Here is a 26,125-nt window from a genome sequence, read left to right on the forward strand (position 1 = left end):
CGGGGAGTGTGGATCTAAAAAAAAGGTACTCATATTCGAGCATTTATCCATTGTAACAGCTATGTATAAATACCTCGTATGGGCACTGAATATATGTCTATATAAAACATGGATACTGCAATAGAAAATAAAAAAAAAAAAAAAAAAAAAAAAACTAAAGTGTTACATGCCAGACGTATATAACAGTGTCCCAAAAAATATGGGAATGTGAAAAAGGAAATAATTCATAAAAGAAACTATTTCAAAGCCGTTAGTTTCTCTTCACATAAGACATTCAATTAAAATCCTCTTGATTCATATGTTTGTATCTTTCCATGGTGAATGTAGTGTTCTTTTCCTTTCAATCCTACTGTTTGCAGCGAGATGTGGCACGTTCATTTGGACATGCATGACAATGAACGAATGAACGAATGAACGAATGAGCGAATGAACGAATGAACGAATGAACGAATGAACGAATGAGCGAATGAACGAATGAACGAATGAACGAATGAGCGAATGAACGAATGAACGAATGAACGAATGAACGAATGAGCGAATGAACGAATGAACGAATGAACGAATGAGCGAATGAACGAATGAACAAATGAACAAATGAACGAATGAACAAATGAACGAATGAATGCACTGTGTATTCTCCAAAGTGCGCAGGAAATATGGAATTGTAAACTCGGATATATCTATGATATATTATTTCAATTCATCACTTTATATAAGCATATGTGCGATGCCAATTTGGACAATGCGTGTACTTTTTTGTAGGGAGGCCAAAAGGTAGAAAAAAAAAAAAAAAAAATAAATAAATATGTAAACAGATAAGTTAGTACATAAAATGGGTACATAAATAGATGAGTAATTATTTCTCCTCTTTTCGTCGAAATTAAATTTGCTTCTCTCCCATAAGGCAACTATAAATTATATTCAGCATGAGGGGCGCAAAAAGTTTCTCCTTAAAAATTTTAAAACAGCTTGAAATAAAATAATTCCATTTTCTACACATATGTAAAAAAATGACAGGTGCATGAGAAGTAGCATAAAATGATCCCATGTGATATCCCAGAATATGTACTCAGGTGGAAAAAAAAAAAAAAAAAAAATTATTGCGTAGGGGAAAAACCATTCTTTAAAAAATTACGCCATCCACACATGTAGTGTTGTAGAAATATATAGATACAGAAACGAATATACAAATTCTCCAATCGTTTTTTTTTAAAGATCTTATTGCAACATTGGTTTATTTTGCAGTTGAGGGGTACTAATACTGCTACATGTAGGGGTTATTAAAAGTGGCATGTTTTCATGTTAGTATTCCACAAAAAAAAAGAATAAAATAAAATAGCAAAAAAAAAAACAACAAAATAGCAAAAAAACAAACAACAAAATAGCAAAAAAGCAAACAACAAAATAGCAAAAAAGCAAACAACAAAATAGCAAAAAAGCAAACAACAAAATAGCAAAAAAGCAAACAACAAAATAGCAAAAAAGCAAACAACAAAATAGCAAAAAAAACAAACAACAAAACAACAAAATAATAAAACAACAAAATAACAAAATAACAAAATAACAAAATAAGAGCTACAAAATTTAACAAATTTTAACCATAGAAGAGGGGAAGGAGCAAAAAATCCAAGTGCCCCAGGAAATCTCTACTCTACTAACAAGAAAAGGAGTAAATGATGGGTAGGGGGGGGTTTCCAGAGTCACACCCACTGTAATATATGTGCACTGGAAGGGGAGCAGATATGCGTCTGAAATTATATAATAACTGGCAGAGGATTACAGCAACATGCAATTACTTACATTTACATATATATATATATTTATACCCCTACGAACAGTTGTTGTAGACTGAGAAGATTTATGCTCCATCAGTAAATATGAATGCTTCAAGCAAGAGAACCAGCCAGGAGGAGGGTTACTCTGGTCATCGGAACGTAAAAAAATTTGTTCATGAAAAGGAAGGCAAAAAAGAAGGGGAAGAAGTAGTCATGTCATTGAATAAAGAAAAAGAGGAGGGAAATAAAGGCAAGACATTCGCAAATATAACATTGTGTTTGATGGGAATGTCATCCGTGCTTCTATACAACTGCGTCTTAAACACTACCCCTCATATACACGAATTGCTTAATAGAAATATCGTAGTATCATCCACTTTTTTTTTATATTTTTCAGTCCTAGTTTTCATATCATTAATAAGTTCATTATTCATTGAAGTAAAAACAAGAACATACGACATATGTTTTGTAATTTCATTTATACTCCAACTTTTATATCCATTGGTTGTAAAATACTATTATGATAAAACAGTTATATTTTATTTGTTAATTGGATTCATAGGAGCAACATGTTCTATGATGAAAACGATGATTTTTTCAATCGCATCTATTGTATTGAATAGTTCCAAAGTAATTTGTTTATCATATGGTTTAACCGGAATATACTCCCTTTTCATTACATCTACCTTTTTCTATTTTTTAGTTAAAATTGACAAAGATGTAAATAAACTTATGCAGTCTATACTTGTTACTTCTTTAATTAATTGCACATTCATTTTTGTATCCTTCGTTTGTTATTGCATCTTAAAGAGCACTGATGATTTTAAGCGAAATTTCAAAAAGTACAATGACGAAAAAGAAGAGAAACGCAGAACCAGCAGCATTTCAATACTTACCTCAGAGAATGGAGCAACCTCAAAGGGACCATCTTTTTCAATAGAAGTTGCAGATTTTCCCACTAGGGATAGTCAAAACGGAAGGCAAAATCAGAACTCAACTGAAATTTCTTCCAATTACTCAAATGAAAATAGGGCCAATAACACAACTGAAAATGTGGCTAACAACACCACTAGAGAAAACTTAACTGCTAGCAGCACGCCGATGAGCAAGAGAAAGAATAATTATGAAACAGAGAATGTTATTTCAATTAAAGCAGAGAATGATAATAACACCCAAGTGAAGGGAAAAAGAAATAAAAGCCATTTTTTCCGAAATTTTTTTTTATTCAACGTGGATAGAAAAAATATAATGAAGCAAGCCAGAATAAAAGCATTTTTATATAAAAAGTCTCTAATATTTCTATTTTGCACCTTTTACAATATTTTTTTGAAGATTGCTGTTTTTCCTGTAGTCTGTCCTGAAATGTGGACTAAAAACGTTGATGAACGATATATACTAATTGGTATGGTGCAGCTAGCCGATTGTATAAGTAGAATATTCCCAACATTTGCTGAGGCAATTCCAATTTTTAAAATATTTCTCCTACCACAAAGAAGGGTATTAATATATTCTCTCGCAAGAACATTTTTGTCTCTCCTATGCTTGCTAATCCCATTGACAGACATGCCCTTACTTCAAAATTTTGCTTTCAAGTGTGTTCTTATTTTTTCAAATATTTATCTAAATGGTTGGTTTGTCGTCTTGTCCTTTATTAACATTTCAGACGTCTTAAAGCCTCTCAATTCCATGAGCAATGTAGCTATGGTGAGTAGTTTCGGGTCCACGTTGCTCCGAGTTGGGCTTCTCACTGGCTATGGTGCCTCAACTATTTACAAGTACTTCGTTACCGCCGCTAATAAATAATCCAGTTCCCCAATCGTCCTCCCAACCAATCACCCACCCAACCAATCGTCCTCCCAACAAATCACCCACCCAACCAATCGTCCTCCCAACAAATCACCCACCCAACCAATCGTCCTCCCAACAAATCACCCACCCAACCAATCGTCCTCCCAACAAATCACCCACCCAACCAATCGTCCTCCCAACAAATCACCCACCCAACCAATATATTCTTTTTAACCACTGTGCGGAAATTTTGTACATCTTTTCCCATACACCACAACTACACACCTGTACAAGTGCCATTTCATTCATCCCTATATGGGAAGATGTATACACATGTATGTGTGCTTATGTACGTATGAGTGCATGTGTCTGTTAATTTTGAATGTACATAATTATATTCATATGCGTAAGCATGGAAACCTGCACATGAACAGTAAAAGAGCTTTTTCGAACATTTTTTAAGAGCACCACCTCTTGACTTAGAAATAAAATAAGCCATCGCAGCGCTATATGCCACACATTTGGGGGGCTATTTTTGAAGTGATGTTGTAAAGTGGTCACATAAATATTTCATAATCACATCAAACTTATGACTGAATATTACTGAAAAGAGGTTTTGCTTAGATACTTTTTTTTTTTTTTTTTTGTACCCCGACAATGTAGCATAAAAAAAGCTAACCGATCTACATCTTTGGATTTATCTTTGACTAACATTTATATTTTATTTATATTTTATTTATTTATTTATTTATTTATTTATTTATTAATTTATTTTATTTATTATTTTTTTTTTTTTTTTTTTTTCTAGTTAATCCTTTTTAACAAATTCCCCCAACCCATGCACATCCCACATACAGCCTAATTCATTAAGTTCCATATTGTACTCATTTTTTCCATTCATGCTTTTCTTTCAACAGTTGGCAAATTTACTCCATCTCTATGGAAAAAAAATCCACAGAAAAAAAAAAAAAAAAAAAAATACAGTTCTCATAAATATACATGAGCAATTATCCCAATTGACGGCGATAAAACAACTTGCCTATATATTATGTTTCATTTCAAATTGCTTACACATGTTCATAAAAAATTGAATTTTTTTAATTCTCCCAAAAGAGAATTCATCTATTTTTTATTAAAAAATGAGAGAATTCCAAGATTAAGCATTTACACGAAATCGAAATGCACAATTCATTCTTACCCCCCAAATGTTACCTCATTCATTTCACTAAGTGATACAGATGTTAATAAATGTAACTTAGGATGGAAAAACAACAAGCATGCTGCTATACACACTCTGGAGGAAATAAAGGTTTATCATAATGATGTTAATCTTGAGGCACAGGAAAACAATGGGGTTAATGACGAGGCATATGAAAACAATGAGTGTGTTTACATACAGAGTGAAAATAAATTTGTTGTAAGTAGACGAAAGAGGGAAAAATATACAGGTAACTCTAAAAAGAAAGAAACAATAATAGTGGATACACCTCCAATGAACAAACAAAATGAAAATAGGTTTGAAGGACATGTCATAATGAGTCCTGGATTAAGCATTGCATGTAGAAGTAACAATGTTCATTTAGATTATACAGAAGAATTGAACGATTTGAATACCCCTTCAAAGGAATGCATAGAACATAAGACGGAAAATGAACTACCTAAGGATCCATCCATCGGGGAGGTAGTAGCAACCATGAGGAATGAAGCATTAATGAAAATTCTTACAGAACCAAATGACCACATGATGATAAGAAATGAAAAACGGTTTTGTGATTTCCTATGGGTAGTAGCGAAATCAGGAAAAGGAGGAAATCCAAACTACAAAAGACAAAGAAGTAAGAAATTAAAGGGAGAAGGATATGGAGGGCATGGAGGTAATGTTATCTTAAAAAGTAAAAAAAGCATTTATGATTTAATAAAAATTGAACAGAAAGTTAAAGCAAATGATGGGGAAAACTTTAAAGAAAATAGTAGAGGAAAAGATGGAAAAGACAAAATAATTTTTGTGCCAGTTGGTACAATAGTAAGAAAAAGAATTTATTGTCAAAAAAAAAATGAAAATAATAGGAAAATCTATAAGAGTATTTTTTGGTACCAATTTTTAAAAGAAAACGAAGAATTGTTAGTAGCTCGCGGGGGGAAAGGAGGCATATCTTATTCCTTTTTTAAAAAACATGATTTTAGATTACCAGAAAATGGAGAAAAAACTCTTCTAGAATTAGAACTACGATTACTGAATGATGTTGCTTTTATTGGAATAGAGAACAGTGGTAAAACATCCCTATGTAGTAGTTTAAGCAAATATTATGGAAACATAAGTACTCATATGTTTACAACTACTATTCCACATGTTTCCAATATTAATTACATTGACGGGGTTGAGATTACCCTCCTAGATACCCCTTTTTTGTTTCACAATGCACACAGGGATAAAACTAGAGGTAAAAGAATTCTCAGACATCTTTATAGAAGCAAATTAATTGTCTATGTTATCGACGTTTCAAGTGACAAACTGGAAAATGTGGACGATTTACAGATAGAAGATTATTACTTGGAGAATTTAAAACGAAAAAATAATTACCAGGAAAATACAAGAGAAGAAGATGATATGGATGAGGAGGAAGAAAAAAAAGAATCAAGAGAAAAAAAAAAGAGGAAAATGGAAACGCATGGCCATCTCCATCGCGAGGGTAATGCAGATAATAAGGGAACCCCAGATATGCACAAAGCAGATGATATCAATACGAACCTTAAGAATTATTACAACGACACGATTAAGCAGATAAAGATGTTAAGAAATGAACTGTTCCTTTTCAATCCAGAATATTTAAAAAAAAAAGAATTAGTGGTTGCGACAAAGTGTGATATGTTACACAAAAACACATTACTTAATCTGGATTCCCTGTATTTCCGTCTCAAAAATTTTCTTCCGCATATAGAAGTTATTGGCACTTCAGCAAAGTTTGGCTTAGGAATAAAGCTATTAAGCAGAAAAATAAGAGAACTTATATACCCGCAGTATATTTTGCAGAATCATAAATTATACGCTAAAAATATCGAAGATTATGTTATACCGACGTATAACCATTTCAAAGAGGGAAAAATGAAACTGCAAAATTATGAGTTGTCTGAAAATGTTAAGCATATCTACGACCATAACTACATGGAAAACTTCGATTACTTTTTAAAGAACGAGAACAGAAAGCGGACTCATCAGAAGCATCATCATGAGAAGCAGCAGCAGCAACAGAAGGACCCCAGCATAAGGATCCCAAAGGATGAAACTTTTTTATTAGCCGAAAAGTCTTCGGTGAGGGACGAAGGCATGGCATAAAGCTTTTTGTTTTATTCACTCGAGAGAAAAAAATGGAAAAGGGGGTAATGAGGCAGGGGCTTATTATCCACCCATTTCTTGACACAGGGAAGGGGATAACCAAAATTTAAACATACACATTGACACACAACAGACATATGCAAGGAAAAAGAAAGTTTAGAATCATAGACATGTGCTCTAAAATGGAATAATCATGAAGAAATTTTATTTACGGGTAAGTTGCAATTATACAACTTACAAAGCTTCTCAACGAATGTCTTCTTGTAGCCACTGAATTGTTTATAGTTCTTCATATCACTGTTTAGCGTCGACAGAACAATATTTCCAGTATCTAAGAATTCCACATTTTTTTCATTTTCTTTTTCGATTAACTTTGTTCTGCAATGTCTCCGTGGAGGGACGGCTATGGTACCAATCAAGTCCTGCAGAGAGGGGTAAAAAAAAAAAAAAAAAAAAAAAAAAAACAAATCCATATGACATGTTCTCACATATATACACAAGAACACACATAAGTTACACGTCTAGATAGAACTAGATTCCACATATATCGTATTACAAAAAAAAAAAAAAAAAAAAAAAAAAATGGGATGAAAGCCACATACGAACCTTATTATTCAAGAGAGGATTGAGAAAGGGATAAAATTCCTGGGCGAAATAAGAATTTTTGATGGTAAACAAAGCTGTCAAGGAACTACGTAAATTTTCTTTTAATAAAAAAGATGGTATTAACTGAAAGGAATTTCTCTTTTTATTATAAATTACATTTCCGTGAAATATGGAACAGTGGATAGACAAAGGTGTGTATACAGAAGATATCAAATCGTTGTAATTGTTACTCAGTCGTATATGTGGGAAGGAAGTAGTTTGATATTTAAAAATTTTGTAATTTAAACAATAATTACTTTTTGCCTTTTCCCAATTTGATTTATAATTTTGACGCATTTCATATAAATTCTCACCAGTCACAGATTCAGAGGAAGAAAAATCGGTAGTTGATGTCATTTGTGAACTTTTAAAATCTTGTTCAACTGTATAAATAAATTTTTTTAATTTTTTTTCAAGCAAAGAAAAGCTATTATCGCTGTAATAATACTTGACAACAATGAAATATTCAAACATGTAATTATCATTACATATATGATTTATGTTATTCACATTTAAAATTATGCTGTTTCGAAATAACACTCGATCTTTATAAATATCTGCATTGGTAGCGTCAATGGAATGTTCATGTCTATTCACATCTCCACACCCTTTCGAACATTTTTTCGTATTTGCTCCTACTGTTCCTCCCACTGCTTCTGCTCCTACTGCTCCTCCCCCCCGTCGGTCATAACCGTAGTCCAGAAAAAACTGATAAATTTTTATAAAATCCTGTATTATTTTATCCATCAAATTGGAATTAAAATTTCTAAATATTTCATCTATATATTTGATATAAGTAAAAATTTCCATATCGAAGGAGAATAGTTTATCTGAGTGAATAACGACCTTTCCACTGGACCTCAAAATATTTAATGACATGATATTATGTAACTTAAGAAGGTTGAAATGTACAACTGTATCAGACACATAGCTATCGTTATTCATAAATTCAAGATAATTTTCAAATATATATTCAAAAGACAACTCATTTGAATTCTTGTTTAAATATTCATAAAAGAAGTGGTAATTATAATACATGGTAAAAAACTCAAAATGTTTATTCTCTATGTCACAACATTTCCAACACAATTGCAGTATTACATACATGTCCATAGGTATCTTATAATTTTTTAAAAAGGAAAAATCATTCATATTTTCATACACTAAATTGATGAGATTTCGAAGAGTAATACCATACCTTTTTTTTACTACTTTGTGTAGATCTTCTTTATATTTTTTAAAAGTTGAGCTGCCGTCGTCCATTTTACCACTATCAATCGGATGATGTTCATATAAATCATCGTGAATACTTATCAACTCGATTAATTTAATTAAAAATTCGTAAATTATTTCACTTTTTACATATCTGAACCCTTTTTTTTTCACATATAACAGATTGTTTGTGCTATACTTTTGCAAATGTAGCAAATAACTGCAAATTTCTTCTGTCGAAAATTGAACGTTTTCGAATAGGGCTTTTTTGCTAAAATAAATTACACCATCGTCGTGATCTGAGTCAATGATTTCTTTTTCATCCACATCATTCTCCCTTATAGATAGACACTCACTATAAACTATAAGGTAATAAGAAAATAACAACTCTATATTGTTAAAAATGGTAGCCTTCTCAAATAAAACAATTTTTTCTTTGCACAATCCCATAATGGACAAGGTTTTTACCAAATCTTCTTCTACTTCTCCTTCACAAGTTGGATATTCGCTGTCCTTCTCATTACTCACCATCTTTCCATTTTGTTGTGGAAAAAATGAAAAAGTGGAGTTATTTTTTTCCATAGAATTATTCTTATAATATTTTGAAAAAAAGGACTTTAAACAAATTGCTAATGTCCCATCAATATCGTTCAATAAGATATTATATGTTTTATTTTTTGTACACAAAACAGCATCATTAAATTTTCCTAAATTTAAACATAACTTATATAGAATATAATTAATATCCTTATTTTCTGAAAAAATTAAATTCACTTTATATTTTTTGAACCTGTCTGAATTCAAATTTTGATTTAGATTATTGTTCAATTCAAACATGTTATGTCTATCATGATGGTTTTTAAACATGCTATTGCTACGCATGTCATTTTTTTCCTCTGAAGTGCTGTAATTGTGGCTTTTTAAAAAATCGTTATACTCTTTTATGTGTTTATTAAAAATTTTAAAGTAAATATCACCTGAATTCTTTATAACATCTTTTAATTCTTCATTAATACAAATTAACAACCACTGATCATTTACACTTTTTATATTTTTCGATAGATAAATTTGCCATATTTCATCTTGAATAATATCTTCTTTCTCCTCTTCTTCATTAAAATCTTCCCTTTTCTTCCCACTTTTTGTTATACTTAATATATTTTTCATGGTAGTATTGATAACAGGACTGTTTGCAAAAACTAGAGATTTATCTGCAACATCACAAACTTCGTATATATAATTACACTTATTATAAATACTATTTTTACTTTTTCCCTTTAATTCGTCTAACTCATTTTTATATTTATTATAAAAACTGGGATATGTAGTGTATTTTAATATACATATATTTTCATTCTTAGGCATTTCATTTATAGTTCCTTCAATTATGTGTGCTGAAACGTATAACTTAGGAACTTTTTTTAACTTATTTATATCACACACTAAATTTTTCTGCACCTTTATTTCGTCCTCAAAGTTGTAATGCCACTCCATGTATGCCCACAAATGGTCAATTTCGTACACATATTTTTCTCTTTCAGTGGATCCACTTTTTTTTTCATTCTGAGAAAATTGTTTTTTCTGTATGTTGAATATATTTCCTTCAGCACTTACTACCTTCTCGTTGCTTATAATATTCTTCTCTTCGATTAAAAATTCGGAAAAGTCCGCTTGAATGTCCAGAAGAGTTAGGGAGTAGTTAGTTTCTCCATCACACCCCCTTTTCAATGGCACAATTTCGCATCCATTTTCGAGGTACTGTTCAAAGGGGGGCAGGAAACAGTGGGAGCGATGTTATGGGTGATGCTATGGGTGATAGTTTAACCGACCGTGTGTGTGCATTCCATGTGAATATGTATTTATGTATGCAAGATAATATGGTTGAAAGTGCATATCCAGCACTACAGCATTATTTTCAGTCAAACATCTTCGAAACACGCAAGTATGGTTCGACAAATGTAAATGTGTGCATGCATATGGACAAAAACACAGGCAAAAATATAGCTGCATTTTTTTTTTTTTTTTATAACTTTTAAAATATTACCCATTTATAGGATCTTGTTTTGTTCATTTTCTGGAGATTTTCCCTATTTTTGCTTTTGACCACTTCCTCCCAGGAAATATATATGTGTTGGAGATACAACTAAAGAGTTATTAGAATTCCAGAATCAGAAGTAATTCCAACATAAGGGATGTGTATTTTGTTACGCATAAAACACGCACATGTAATTAATATATCTCCAAATTTTTTTATCTAATTTTGAGTTTGTTCCATTAAAAAAACAAACAAACAAAAAATTAAAATTCAACCCATTTATTCGTTTGAATGTATGCATATGCATCTACATTTTTAAAATGGAACAATCATTTTTACACTTCTCTTAAGATATTCATCTAGGCCACTCACCTACACAAACTTTGACGTACACAAATTGTTTAAATACTTACTATTCATAACAAAAATGAAATGAAGCACCTATGATTCTGCATATGTTAGAGGTTAGTATTATTTTTTCTTTTTTTCTTCTTTTTTTTTTCTTTTTCGTTTTCCTTTTTTTTATTTTCTTGCACATGGGCATGGTTTTGATTACTTCAACATTATTTTTGTGAACGTTAAATTAAAAGGGATACATACATGCTTGCATACGTTTAATTCGACATGAAAAACATAAAAATGGATAAAAATAAGATATTGCATCCCCATATAAAGGTGCATATTATTTATTTGCTTCTACATTGAGCGCTATTTCATATTTACAATACATGAACCTAGATGCCTGTTTTAGCTTAACATAGCAAATAAAACTTCCATATTGGTAATTTCCTAATGTGTAATATATAGGTAGATGAAAATGTGTAAGCACCTCTTGCCCAATGTTATAATCAAATTCGTTTCAACCTTTTCTCATTTTATTAAACGTGTAAAAAAGAATACCCAATGCTGTAAGTAAATAAATAAAAAAAAAAAAAAAAAAAAAAAAAAAAGACAGTTTCGCCAATATTTTCCGTTAAACTACGAAACATAACATACAAGCATTTTCCCTCTAAGAAACATAAAAAATAAAAAATGAGATGAAAAAAAATACAATCTTGAAAATGTTAAAATTAAAGCTTAAAAAGGGGTTCTTATTTAAGAGTGTATATATATATATATATATATATATATATATGTATGCACTTCATCCAACGCATTAAAGGTGTGCCAAAAATAACTTTAAGTCAAAAAAACAAACTCCTTTTTTTATAACATCTTAAACCTACAAAAGGTGTACAAAATACGTATATACCATGCTTAAGGAAAACAGCAGGGCTGAGTTTTTTTTTTTTTACCTCGGCTTGTTTTTTCGGAGAGCTTGTTACCCGCAGTAAAATGTATGTATATATATAATATATATACATATACATCGCACCATTTGCTACAATTCAAGCTTATGCATCAACATTACGCATTCCTTCTAACAAAGGAAATTCCGTAAATCCGTTTTGTTTTATTTTGAATAAGAACCCACACCTAGTTTTAAGTTGATCCCTCTTCATCACAGAACTGAATCATCGGATCGGTAACACTTTCATGTATTGATGGCTTAAATTTCCCCCTAGGTCTTTCTTTCAAATTCCAATAATCGTATACATCATCATGTTTACATAAATATAAAATTTTCTGATCTATTGACTTGTTACTAACCACACACAAAACAACATCTCCTACCTTAACATCACGGAACTGTGCAACTGATGATGGGGTACACGCAATTCCTCTTCTTGTGCTATTTAACTTAAAAACGCAGTTTAGCATCGATTTACTTACTAACATAGCTTCGACAATATTTCCCCTTTTTGCCAAATCGACCGGTAGTTTATAGCGTGAATTCATAAAGCAGTAATTTATGAAATCTTTCGATTTTTCCAAAACTTTTTTTGTTGGAAGCATATTATCAAAAATTCTGTAAAGGGGGAATAAATATTTCACATTTTTTAAGGCATAAATAATCGACATTTTACTTAAAGGTCTAATTTCCCAAATTTTTTCATTTTTATACATTTCTTTCTTTATACTTCTTAAACATTCATCCTTAATTCCTAAATAATCGTTTAAAAGTTGGAAAAAACTTACTTGATATATATCAGTGTTCTTCTTCTTTTCCATTAGGAGCATATGTGCTCTCGATGTGTCATAAACATTTTCAAATTTTATTCCTAGTTGGTTGTACAAGGCTGAGCTATCTTCCCTGCAATCATGCACCAATTTTAACGTTTTCTTATTTTCAATTATCTTTTTTACACTTTTTATAACTGATATTTTTAGCATATCAAATATGTAGAACTTCTCAAACGTTTTGTCATGATCCATTTCTTCCTTGTTTCCTTTTTCAGTATAAACTTGCATTGTGCATACCTTTCCATATTTCCCTAAATTTGTTCCTTCGAAATCTACTGCAATGATGCCATTTTGGTTTATTTCTTCAGCGGCATCTTCTCCATCCTTTTCATTTTCTATAATCTTAATGTCTTTATAACTAGTTTTCTCCTTATGACCTTTCAATGTAATGGAAGACTGGTTAGTGTCAACATGGCCATTTACTGTTTTATGCTCTTCCGAAGTGGTTGAAATAAATTTTGAGTTATAATACGTTTTTAGCCTTTTTATTGCATCCTCACTTTCTATCTTTCTGGAAACACATATATTGGCAATGCAGCTGGAAAATGGTACACTTTTTTTCACCATGCACTTATTGCTATAGTATAGGAACATTTCAGCAATATCATGCTCATTTCACAAAATTCTCCTAAAAATTGTTTACCATAATATGTTAGTGTACTAAAAAGGGGAGAAAGGAAGAACAACTTAAATATTCCCAAAAAAGTGGTTTCAAAAATTAGTAATGTAATTCATATAGGAAGATTTTTTCCTATATCAGAATTTAAAATTTTACGACGAGAAAAAAATAGCAATACTTTTTTTTCTACAAAAGCGTTAAGCAGTTATGCAATTCGGAAACTTATGAACTTGCAAAAAAAAAAAAAAAAAAAAAAAATATCCCTATAAGAGCATCGAATAGAACAGCTATTTAAAAAAAAAAAAAAAAAAATAGCTACCATTTCGCATGCTCTATGAAAAAATACACACATAATATGTGCATTCTGAGAACGGAATTTTCTTATGTGTTGTGAGGGAGAGAAAAAATATGATAAAGCAAGGTTGTTCTACTGTTTCGAGCTATTTCAATTTTTTTTTTTTTTTTTCTTTTCATTTTGGCTACCTATGCACACATTTACTGTTCATTAAAAAACAAAATGTTAGATCCATACAAAAAATGTTAAACAATTTTTAGTTAATATTAAGCTGTGCTTATATTTTTCACTATTTGATCTTTTATTTCATTTTAACTACATCCATTTCGTTATAGAATAATAATATCAAATGGGAATACTTTTTCTTTTTTTTTTTTTTACATTTTTTTCAAAAATTTTAATGTGTATTTTTAAATTAACCCATATCTTTAATATTATTACATGTATGGAACATATTGTACCATTTAACACTATGCTCTTCTTATTTGCATTGTCTTTTTTACTTCCTATTAGAGCATGAATATTTCTTGATTCATTTTATGCACACTATGATTATATATCTTCATTCTCCCGTATTTATCATCACACATTAAGAAAAAAAACACTCGTATCATTTTTTTTTTTTTTTCTTTTTTTTTTGTCCACATGCCTGAAACTATAATTTGAAAAAGTTTTAATAAATACAACACTTTAATTTATTAGGAAATTTTTGCTTATAATGGAAGAAGCATGTTGTATCCCGGGATATAGAAACATAAATATCCAGATGCTGTACAAACCTCAAGAAGACTATGCATTTGTTAATGACATAAAAGCTAAGCAGTTTTTTTATAATCCCTATTTTAAGAGAGAGCTAGAGGGCCCATACATCAAAGAATATCATGAGAAGTATGAGATTGACAAACCATTAAAAGGGAGTGTATTATATCCTTTCATCTTGACACAGAACAAATTGAATAGACAGTGCAACCCTTTTGTGTCTTACCCATACGGAGTTCCTCGGGATCCTCCATATGAAAAGTGTTCCAAATGTAAAGGGAAAAAAAAAAGCAAAAAAGAAATGAAGGAAAAAAACGATAAAAATAATTATGAAAAAGGTTTATTTGTTTCGAAATCTAGATTATTCATTAATAATAGTCACCCACAGAATGACTCGAAAAACAGTGAAGCAAATTATTCTGATCAGAATAGGAATTACCATAACATTGATCACACACAGGAGGGAAACAATCAAGTGGGAAATTCTGCCTCTTTCGAGATGTTCCTCGAACACAACTTCAAAAATATATACCCACAGGAAAATTATGCAAACGGAAAGTTCATCAATCCAGAAGAAATAGATGATGAAAACAATTGTATCAAACTGAAGAATACCATCTCAAATTGTGTCAACTATGTTGATGTTCCAAAATCTGAGTACTATTACAGTTACAATGAAAATGCAAATAGGAATTCTCAAGTGGAACTACTAAAGGTAAACGGGGAGAAGGTTCAGGGTAAAAGTAATCTCCAGTTAAGTGACTACAGCGAAGATCCCTCCGAACAAAAAAGCACTTTTGATGAAAAAGAAAAACAACAATTCAGTACTATTTTTGCAGATTCCGATGAAATGTTAAGTCGTCATAATGAAGACGTGAAAAATGAAGTTGAAAGTATTTTAAGCCATTACATATATGATATTAAAAATAAGGCAACCAAGGAGAAGAAGAGAAACGAAAGTAAGAAAAGCATAAGTATGGAAAAACAATACATAGCATCAGAACAAAACAACAATGACACGATGGAGGATGTGCATGACGGTGAAATGGTATCCAAAAACATGAACGTAGTAAAGGAGGAAAAATATGTAAAGCGTGATAAGCATAACAAGCATCCCATAAAACAAGTTAAAATTTGTGAAAATGAAAATATATGGAACAAATATAACGTTATGGAGAGCTACAAAAAAAGGAACATTTCAAGTGAGAATTTAAAAGATAAAAATTCATTACATAAAAACACCCGATCTTTGCACAATCCACACGATTCTGAAAAAGGAAAAAAGTTGGATCAGCACAGTAGATTCTGCAAAATGATTAACGTCAAACAAGAAACAACAAAAAAGGATTTCCTATTATCAAAAAATAAAAAAGAAAATGACCATATGTATGCAATTCAAATGTCCACATCAAATGAAGGAAATAAAATGATTTCTAATTCTTCACAAAAAACAGAAGAAAAATACAGGAAAATTTACCCTAATAAAGAAAACGTTTCACCAAAAAAGAAAAATGAAAAGAAAGAGTTAACCTACAAAAACTCCAGAATAACTATTGCAAGAACCAAATCATTGAAGGTGAGGAGAGGCACTGTAAATTTTGCTATAAAAAATAATAATTTTCCTCATAGAAAGAAAAGTATATTGAGTAAACAGAAATCATTGGTAGAAACAAAATTTAAAAAACAAAATACTATCATGTTGAAAAGAAGAAAAACAATGTCTAGATTAAATTCTACTAAGCAACCATTATATAACATTACTTTAAATAAAAAGAAAGTTAATGCACAGAAAAGTTTTCAAAATTTACATAATAGAAAAAGTAAAAATCATGCATTTACAGAGAGGCAAACATTGGCTAGGTCAAAAACAAAGGTTCTCAATGACAATGAAACTAAAATTTTCAAAAAAGCAGAAGTCAAAATGATTTCAAAAAATCCATTTAACCCAATCAAATCTTCTACAGAAACCTCAAAAATTAGCGAGTTTGAAATTATGATGCAAAAAGTAGGAAAATATCAAACTCAAAACAACAGGAAAACGAGTGTACATTTGAATATGAACATGGATAGTGATAAACTACGCAACAGTTCCATTAGAAACAAGCTAAAATCAAAAAAGGAAAAATTATTTGAAAATATTATATCCTTAACGAAAAACATGAAAGAAAAACCATTAAAGAAGAAGTATAATGACAAAATAGATCCTCGAGATTTGTTATCTGCAACATCTAATAATAGCAGCAATTCTCACAATTATACTGCTGACAATGATTTGTAGTTTTTCTGTCATTCAGGGGGAGCATGCAAAAAAAAGGTCAACAACCTACAGAATGGTCATTATCGGTTTCAATGAAAAAAAAAAAAAAAAAAAATGAGACACCAGAGTTCTAACCATTAAATATGTTTGTGCAAGAAAAAATAGCTCTTATGTTATTCAGAATATAATAGAATATTTCTATTATTCTTATAATTCCTGTTTTTCTTCTTGCCCATTTTGAAAACAGAAAATATTACGAGGCCTTTTTTTTTCTTTTTTTTCTTTTTTTTTTTTATACATCTTTTAATTGAAAAAAAATTTGTTACAAATTGTAACAAAGTACAATGAAGAAGCAAGTTAATGATTAGCTTTTCATGAACATATTCAAGTGTAGTTGTAAGCAAAAAATTAAGTTCCTACTTATGCAATGTTTTTCACATTTCACCCTCCCATTCTTTTGAATCATCATATGAAAATACCTTCAGCCCTTAATTTTGTATATTTTTTTCTTTTATCACGTATTTTCAGGGATGTGTGTTGCATTTTATGATTTTTAATTTACCTATTCCACTTGTCTTTTTTTCCCCTACATTTTTGACAATTCTTAATTCCTCCCCCAAGTTTAGTGCACTAATGCACGTTTCTCAAAACAATTTTAAATGATTCTGTGGATTCATCATTTAAATTCTCATACATCTATCTGCCTAATTTCTCACGTAATATATTCTAGAAAAAAAAAAAAAAAAACGAGAAAAAAAAAAAACTACCTTGATTTTCCTTTTGAAATATACATCATTGTCAGTTGGCAGTGGAAAAACAAATTTGTGAGGCACCTAGCCTGTTTTTTAATTTTGATTATACTTTTATAAAAAATTAAGGATGACATGGTGTATATGTTCGACTGCTATAAGTGGCTTAGAGGGAAAAACTTTTCTTCAAATCATGCCTTCTTAAGGAATTCACAAAAAAAAAAATACATGAAATGTTCTCATGATGCATATAAATCATATAATAGACGGGTTTAAAAAAAATTAAGCTCAGCATGCTTTAGCTACCTTTTCCCGTGTGTCAATAAAAAAAAAAAAGAAAAAAAAATATTGCTAATGTTTCTTAATGCTACGAAAAAATTTTATAAGAGCTTGTAAAAAATGTGAATAGATATTAATGGAGAAAATATAGGGTGAGTGAAGGAAGAAGAAAATAAAAAATGATGCAATTTACTGAAAATAATTTTTATATGAATGTAGTATTTTTTTTACTAAAGTATATATATAGTTGAATTTTTTTTTTTTTTTAAAAAACATTTTACACAAAAATTGTGGCAATTATAGGTAAAATGGGATTGGTGTAAGAAAATGTGGGTGTATCACAAACGAATATTACTCCTTTTTATAATAACATAAGACATGTAAAGGAGCGGACAGATTTTACACTATTCTGCTATATGGCATTTATATAAGTATAGTTATGTCCAAAAGAAAAAAAAAAAAAAAAAAAAAAAAACCTAAGTGAACTTTTTTAAAAAATTGTTCAAGTAATCCATAGTAATAAGTGTAATCATAGCATGAGGTGCAATACGCACGTAATAGGTAGCATAACTTGCATAGAAGATAGATATTCCTCCTTTTTTGTACAATTGGTATGAACAGTCAAGCATATTTTTGTATGGTACTTTTTTGGTAACAGGATCAACTTTCATTTTCTGCATACAAGTTTTAACAAAATCGAAGGGTAAACTTAAAGTAACTGCAAAAAATCCACTAATTACACTTGCAACCAGATTAGTCTTCATTCCTACACCGAGATATTTTTCTAAATATTCCTTTGATTGATCATATGTTGATAACATTCCTAAATTTAAAGACATAGCTCTGGCAATAGTTGGCACAGATCCTTTCCATAACGCTAGAATTCCTTCTTCTTTTGAAATTCTGTATACAGCGTTAAATACACCTGTGTAATTTCTTTTCAACTCTTTTGGTAAGGTATTATCTGCTTGTAATCTAATTAAAGATAAATCGGCTGGATTTCCTAAAAAGGCACCTAAGCCTCCAGCAGCTAATGCACAAAAACATTTTTTATAAAATGGTAAGGGTTCCCCTTCTTTTTTCACCATATCAGAAAATGTTCTAAATAATCCTAATCTTCCTGTTGTATAAACAATCTGTCGAGTCAGACCAGCATCTAATCCTTTGTATAAAGATAATACTCCTTCATTTTTTATTATATTTGTTCCTATAATAAACGGGTTCTTAATTGCATTTTTCCCTTCAGCATTTAATTGAATTCGTACTTTGATCATATCAAGTGGTTGCACACAAAATGTTGCAAACATCCCACTTGCTCCACCCACTGCAAATGGTTTTATCTTTTCAAAGGCACTCTTATTTTCATTTATTTTTTTTTTTATTTCGACCTTTGAGCTTGCCTCCAAATCATATTCCGCTATTTCTTTGTTCATTTTTTAGTTTAAATTTCCCGTGCTTCTTTATTTTCCTTCTAGCGTGTGTCCTTATTGTGTGACTTGCACCGTGTGAAACGCATTAAATGGGTATAAATAGGTGTAAAGGGCTGTATCTATGAGTGTATCACGGTGTAAAAGACTATACACACATATATATATGGGTTTAATAGAGTGTAAAAGGATACGCATGTATATATATACGTATATGAGCATAATAAAACGTAAACAAGTTCAGAAATTATCTATTTTTTAAAGGGTTCATACAAGGATATGTGTTACAGAACGTGTGGTCAGTCGACGTATGATGGGTCACCTCTATGGGGAGGTGCGTAGATATGGGAATTTAAACATTTACACAAATGTGTATATGCACTTAAAGAGCACTCCGAGAAGCGCTTCCTTAGACTCTCCCAAACCCAATAAAAATAGTAAAAAAAAAAAAAAAAATAGCCAATCAAACAAACTCAGTTAAAAGGTCCCCCCAAAGGAAATACAACTCAGCACTTTACCTTTTCCTCCTTAATCATGCGAATTTTGTGAAGGATAATTATAAGATTGATCGCTCGATATTGTCATACCTTACATAGTATTATCCCTGAACAGACAGGTGTGGTGGAAGGAAAAAAATTTCCGCATGTGAGCATTTACATAAGTATGCACCTATAAATATGCATATACACATACACACACACACACGTATGTATGTATGTATGTATGTATGTATATATATATATATGAACATACAGACTTCCATATATAGGTGCGTGTCGTATTCCTATTCCTCTATAGGATGATATATATCCTCACCTTCGCAAATAATGTTCCGTACAATATCTTGAAAATTTATGAACTCCTTTGTATATACATATGCACAATTATAATTCTTATTCTGTTAAATGTTAAACAGTACGTTAAATGATCTGGAAGAAATTATCATATTTGAGTAAAATGTTTTTTTTTTCTTCCAGGTATTCCATATGGTAACGTGTTCCTTTTTCAAAGGTTCATTTCTTAGATTTATTTATGAAGTGTTCTTTATTAGGTCCCTTTTTTTTGAAGAGAGGGAAAGTGTTATCGTAAAAAAAAAAGGAAAAAGAAAAAAAAAAAAAAAAAGAATTATCATCAATTTATTAGTTTTAGTTGGGTTAAAAAGGAGAAATATATTTGAAAAATTCCTGTTCTGAGAAAAACAGTGCTGGCAATAAAATTATTTTGGGATTCAAAAAAAAAAAAAAAAAAAAAAAAAAAAAAAAGAATTCTGACCATGGCAGATTGAAAATGTATACAAATATACCTACCAACACATGTTAACAAATATGTACATAAATACTTACAAGCAAAAATATGTAATAGCAACAATGATTATGCCTAAAATTGGTACATTGGAGCAACTTGAACATTTTTAATAATCCTAAATTTTTTAAGTACATAAAGTTGCTCCACCATCAAAAACATTACACGTGCTCCTTAAACGAATACACAATAATGCATACATTAAATTAGTTTCTCCTAAACATTTGTCGTAATAAATCCACAAAGGAGTTAAAGAATTTCAAAAAAAAAAAGAAAAGAAATTCCACATCATGGGGCCAAGTATAGAATTCTTCTTACTGACAAAAGTGGACTTCTATTAATATGATTCATCCTCGGTTCAATTGTACATTATGTAAAAATCTATGGATTATGGATATTATTAACGTGATAGGGTGCAAGGCACAATCGAGAAGCAACTGTATTTTTCAAGATAATTCCTTGCAGCTTTCAACACTTTGCTAACAGTATGCATTTCAAAATGAGACACTATAAAGCAAAAACACATTTGAGACCATATAAAAGATTACTTATCTGTACATACATATGTACATGGATGGGTAGCGGCTTTTAACAAGCTATATGAAATGATAACAGAAGAGAAATAAATTGCACATTTTTGGTGCCACAATGTTTTTACCCCATCTGGTAATTTGTCAAATTGGACAGGATGGGCGAGGAAAAAAGAAAAAAAAAAAAAAAAAAAAATTACCGATTATGAAATAATATGTCCTAAAAAAGGGGACATTAAATTCTTAAATAAAATAAGAAAAAGCAGAAGGCGAAGTGTTCACAGAGATAAGGAAGTGAGTGTATGTACAAACAAATGAACGAACAAATATATACAGATATATGTGTGTGTATATATATACATATGTGTATCACTCCCAGTTGGGGTTATTTAAACCTCGCCCAGCATTTCCCCCGCTCCCCCCAAAACGAAGCTCAAATTATCCAGTTTCAAAAATGTATCAGGAAAAAAAAAAAATGCATAAAAGCTTATGATTTAATATTTTTCATAAAGGTGATAGTTCAACGTCTTCATCATATTATGTACAATAATTAACATTGAATAAAAACTGGTGCAATGCAGAAAAAAAAAAAAAAAAAAAAAAAAAATGATGTCATGCAAATATAGGAATTGCATAGCGAACCATAGCATATACATAGAGGGTGTGTGAGACACACCCTGTATTTGGTGGAAAACAAAAAAAAAAGAAAAATATGGAATGAGAAAAAATTACATACAATATGACATGAAACATATGTTACAAAAAGGAGAATTATGCCTCACAAAGCAAAGAGAGAAATGCCTTCTCAATATTAACTTACCAAGAGGAGGAAAAACTCTTTCAAATTCGTTACAAGAAAAGTGGCTCCTACTGAGGCAGCCAAATAAGCATACTTTAATTTCCCATATTGCTTAAAGGAAGGATACATTAGAAAACCTACAATAGATGACAAGATAACTTGGGATTTTGAAGTTTTCTTAAAAATGTTATAAAGTTTGTATGAAAAGGTTATCTTGGTGTTATAAAAGCAATTGATTCCCATAGGAAGGCAATATTTTGGTATTTTTTCAAAATTTAAAATTTCTATATCCTTGTAAATGTTGGAGAGAAAAAATAAATCATCTTTTTTCTGGGAATAGTTACTTAAATTTTTTATCTCGTTAATTGTTGCAAAGGTATTTGATGAGTAATCAAGAAAGAAAGAATCATACGTGTTGATAGATTTATCCTTTACAAATTTGAAGAAATTTTTGGTCATACTGGATTTCAAAACGTATACAGGTTGTATGAACATCTGATTGTCTATGTATTCTGCACTTGATTTAGATGTAAAGCTTGTATAGGAATTATTTATATATTGATAAATTTTTTTCAAAGTATTCAAAGTTGTTTCATTATTCAATTTGTCGATAATGGTAACATAGCAATAGGTGTGTCTAGAACCCACAGTTGAACACACAGAATCTATATTTATGGAATTAACTTCCACTAAATTTTTTTGTAATGCATCATTGTACACATTTTTGATGTTGGTAGCTGAAATGCGTCTTATAATTTTCACTTGGCTTTTGTTATTAACGAGTATGAAATAATCAATACTTTCATTTTCTTTTAAATATTCATTTTTTTTAACACTTAGCACTTTTAGAGCATCTATTATTTCCTTTTTGAGTGGTTCATTGGTTATGAGGTCAATTTCATTATATCTAATGGCATAAGTTGTGTAGATGTTATTAAACTTGAGTGTAATGTGTTTAGCTTGGAGACTTAACTTCTTCTTGTTTGACAAGAGTATAACTTTGTTATTTTTATCAATATGTGTGGATCCGTTTTTACTAACAAGATCTTTTTTTCTCTCGAAAGCATAATATTCCTTATTAAATACATCTATGTTGTAAATATAACTTGGATAATTATTAACAATAAAATTTTGAAAATCTTTAGATGTGGCATTATAAATGTTTGAATATAATTGGTAAGTTCCATCAGGAGCTAAAATAAAAATCGTAGGATAAATTTTCACATTAAATGGAATTTTATTTTTTACTAATTTTTTATCTGTTAATATATTTATTCTTCCAAATGAAATGTACTCATGATATTTATCAAATGCTTCTTCCCATATATTCGAAAAATTCAAAGAAAGATGATCTGTATCAGAATATATTTGTATAAGCCAATAGTCATTTGAATTTTCTACGAAATCGGTAAAATTTTTCATGCTCAAATTTATACTATTCGATTCAATCAATTTTAACACTTTTCCTTTTGAATTGTCATATGCTTTTTTTAACCTTGGATCAGATAATGTTTTATATGCTTTTGTAATATCTCTAAACTTTTTATCACAATCTTTACAATTTTTATTACTATCTGGATGATACAATTTAGACAAATCTCGATAACTTTTTTTTATTTTATGTATACTATCTCCTCTTTTACATTTTAACACTTCATAATAATCAAAAGAATCCCCATCTTCGAAATAAGATTCCATTGAATATTTTTCTTCCAAATATTTAAACGATATCAATGTCATAAAGGATAAAATAATTCCTATTATAATTATGTTATCGAATAAGAATTTTAGTTTACTTTTATACATATCGACAGCATTTTTCTGATTGTTTTTCACGTTCTTATTATTGTTATTACCTTCTTGGTTTCTTTTTTCAGAATGTTCATTCTTTTTCTTATCTTTGTGATCCCTTTTTTTCTTCTGGTCGTTTTTTTTATTTTCCTTCTCCTCATTGTATTCAACCCCATTCTTAGCATTCTTTCCTTTTCCCTTAGATTTCCCCTTCTGGCTGTCTAAACTCAGGTCCGATGACTCTGCTCCCGTGTCGTACGATGACATGCGTTTCATCTTTTCGCTCGGTATCAAGTGTTCACCAGGAAAGCTTGCGTTCGTCTTAGCGCTACTGTTAACTTTAGTGTTATTGTCAGCGTTTGTTATTGTTACCTTTAACTTTAGTATTATTTTTGGCGTCTGTTTTTGTGTGTACACATGGAGGTCACTTTTTTAGCCGCGTTTCTTTTGCAAAATCGTGCGAAAGAAAAAAAAAAAAAAAAAAAAAAAAAAAAAACTCAAAAAGGGGGATTTACAAATAGCCTAATACGTAAATGCAACCGCAGTGAAACAAGACGAAACACTAAAGACTCTTAAATATTTCACAAACACACAGCGAGCTAATTCTTCTGTGTATTCCCCTTTACAAATAAAATAAGGAAGGGTTAGTATACACATGTAAAAAATGCACATATAATTATTGACATGTGTAAATGTGGCAAAATAAAATAAGGCATGTTTAAGACTAATTCGTAAATGGCAAAAAAAAAAAAAATAAAATAAAATAAAATAAAAATAAATACATTTGCATCACTGCCTTTTGGTTGGATTAAAGCGCGGTGAAATCTTAAAAAACACAATTTCCCCCACCCCCCCATGATAAGGTTACATAACTATTTTTCATGCGTTTCGTGCTTTTTGAAATTTTTAAATATGCTTGTTCTTTTAACTGAATTTCCTTTTTTTTTTTTTTTTTTTTTTTTTTTTTTCTTTTTCATTAGCCAATTTCACCCCCCTTTTTTTTTTTTTTTTTTTTTTTTTTTTTTTTTTTTCCTTATTTCATTAGCCAATCTCACACGCCGTATTTTTATTTTTTTTTCTTCCGACTTTTATATTAAAAATTGTCAAAATAATATTTTTTTTTTTTTTTTTTCCTTTTCAAATGGGACCTACGAAACAAATAATGGTCATACGAAAAAACACCACTTTTTTTTTATATCACTTTACGTCGTAACACTTAGCCTTTTGGAAAAAAAAAAAAGAAAAAAATTTTTTTTTTTCGTTTTGCTCGACCTATGAGCAAGTGCTTTGATTAATCCTATTAGATGAGAAGTGTTCCACGCTTTATTTGATGAAACCACAATTTAATGAAGTTACACTAATTCGTACAAACCCATATTATGATTTTTATCAATTAACTGATGAGAAAAGCCATCTGATAGCAAGTTGTCACTTTTGCAATTAAAAAGTAAATAAAATAAAATAAAAAGAGTAAAGAAATAGGCAACACAAAAACGAAAGGAAGTGAAAAGAAAAGAAGCAAAACAAGTGCTTTCTATTTTATATGTTTATTTATTTTCTGCTTTTTTTTTTTTTTTTCTATCATCGTAAACTTTCAAACGTACCACCACAAAGTAAAGCCATAATATCAGGCCACAGTTTGTGTTGAATTGACTTCTCTGCTCCAGCCTAAGAATGATGAATTTTAACAAACAGGAATCCATAAAAGGAAAGGGTAACGATAACTCCCTATCCGCCAAACTAATTAACAAGGTAAAACAATATGTATATGAACATATATATATATATATATATATTCCACCAAAGCACACACAAGCGGACTGAAAGAATAATAATTTTTCTTTTCTTTCTAATGCTGCATAAATTACACAGTGCAGAAAAAATGATTGAGAAAATATTTCTGTGTATCACTGTTTCCATTCTTTCAATCATACTTCTATTCCAAATTGCATTCCCATATATATGCAAAATAATGTTAACATTGTGCGTACCCATTTTTCCATAATGCATCATGAACTTTGCATCATTATTTGCTACCATTACTACCTCAACTTTTTTTCAGGCATATACCCTATCAGTTCATCTGTGTGATTACATCATAAGGCCACTCCTATTTTACTGCTTCACACCCTTCATATTTGGATATGGACTTTACTACAATGATGAATTTACGACGAACCCCTTTAAATTAATTCCGAAAATATTAATCGGCTGAAATGGGTGTTACTGGAGGAAACTCCTTCTTTGCTTCATTACAAAGAACACATTCTTAGGTGAATGGGTTGTAGACATGCTTATGTGAAATATTCGAATTTTATAACTTGTTATTCCGCAACCCATGGTGTTTTATTTTGTTTTGTTTTTTTTTCTTTAGTTTTAATCCATTCCATTTTAATTATCCCAAT

General features: G+C 30.2%; 8 protein-coding genes across 8 annotated transcripts; 4 read left to right on the forward strand and 4 right to left on the reverse strand.

The window, feature by feature from the left end:
- Window positions 1-1,877: 1,877 nt before the first annotated feature.
- Window positions 1,878-3,578, forward strand: PGO_050710 (nucleoside transporter 2; the record flags this gene model as incomplete). The annotated part of the gene is made up of 1 exon (XM_028686449.1): window positions 1,878-3,578. One exon carries the CDS (start codon window positions 1,878-1,880, stop codon window positions 3,576-3,578), a length of 1,701 nt encoding a protein of 566 aa, XP_028542250.1.
- A 1,033-nt stretch (window positions 3,579-4,611) lies between these two features.
- Window positions 4,612-6,897, forward strand: PGO_050720 (GTP-binding protein; the record flags this gene model as incomplete). Its single annotated transcript, XM_028686450.1, has 1 exon — window positions 4,612-6,897. The coding sequence occupies one exon, from the start codon at window positions 4,612-4,614 to the stop codon at window positions 6,895-6,897; it is 2,286 nt and encodes a 761-aa protein (XP_028542251.1).
- A 191-nt stretch (window positions 6,898-7,088) lies between these two features.
- Window positions 7,089-10,825, reverse strand: PGO_050730 (hypothetical protein, conserved; the record flags this gene model as incomplete). Its single annotated transcript, XM_028686451.1, has 3 exons — window positions 7,089-7,319; window positions 7,504-10,512; window positions 10,799-10,825. 3 exons carry the CDS (start codon window positions 10,823-10,825, stop codon window positions 7,089-7,091), a joined length of 3,267 nt encoding a protein of 1,088 aa, XP_028542252.1.
- A 1,446-nt stretch (window positions 10,826-12,271) lies between these two features.
- On the reverse strand, window positions 12,272-13,507 carry PGO_050740 (3'-5' exonuclease domain containing protein; the record flags this gene model as incomplete). The annotated part of the gene is made up of 1 exon (XM_028686452.1): window positions 12,272-13,507. The coding sequence occupies one exon, from the start codon at window positions 13,505-13,507 to the stop codon at window positions 12,272-12,274; it is 1,236 nt and encodes a 411-aa protein (XP_028542253.1).
- A 1,038-nt stretch (window positions 13,508-14,545) lies between these two features.
- PGO_050750 (hypothetical protein, conserved) lies at window positions 14,546-16,864 on the forward strand (the record flags this gene model as incomplete). Its single annotated transcript, XM_028686453.1, has 1 exon — window positions 14,546-16,864. The coding sequence occupies one exon, from the start codon at window positions 14,546-14,548 to the stop codon at window positions 16,862-16,864; it is 2,319 nt and encodes a 772-aa protein (XP_028542254.1).
- Window positions 16,865-18,347: 1,483 nt separating this feature from the next.
- PGO_050760 (dicarboxylate/tricarboxylate carrier) lies at window positions 18,348-19,304 on the reverse strand (the record flags this gene model as incomplete). The annotated part of the gene is made up of 1 exon (XM_028686454.1): window positions 18,348-19,304. The coding sequence occupies one exon, from the start codon at window positions 19,302-19,304 to the stop codon at window positions 18,348-18,350; it is 957 nt and encodes a 318-aa protein (XP_028542255.1).
- Window positions 19,305-21,941: 2,637 nt separating this feature from the next.
- PGO_050770 (DnaJ protein) lies at window positions 21,942-23,996 on the reverse strand (the record flags this gene model as incomplete). The annotated part of the gene is made up of 1 exon (XM_028686455.1): window positions 21,942-23,996. The coding sequence occupies one exon, from the start codon at window positions 23,994-23,996 to the stop codon at window positions 21,942-21,944; it is 2,055 nt and encodes a 684-aa protein (XP_028542256.1).
- A 1,401-nt stretch (window positions 23,997-25,397) lies between these two features.
- PGO_050780 (hypothetical protein, conserved) lies at window positions 25,398-25,935 on the forward strand (the record flags this gene model as incomplete). The annotated part of the gene is made up of 2 exons (XM_028686456.1): window positions 25,398-25,472; window positions 25,783-25,935. 2 exons carry the CDS (start codon window positions 25,398-25,400, stop codon window positions 25,933-25,935), a joined length of 228 nt encoding a protein of 75 aa, XP_028542257.1.
- Window positions 25,936-26,125: the final 190 nt, after the last annotated feature.

This window comes from Plasmodium gonderi, assembly GCF_002157705.1.
Source record: "Plasmodium gonderi DNA, contig: Chr05, whole genome shotgun sequence".
Lineage (NCBI taxonomy): Eukaryota > Apicomplexa > Aconoidasida > Haemosporida > Plasmodiidae > Plasmodium > Plasmodium gonderi.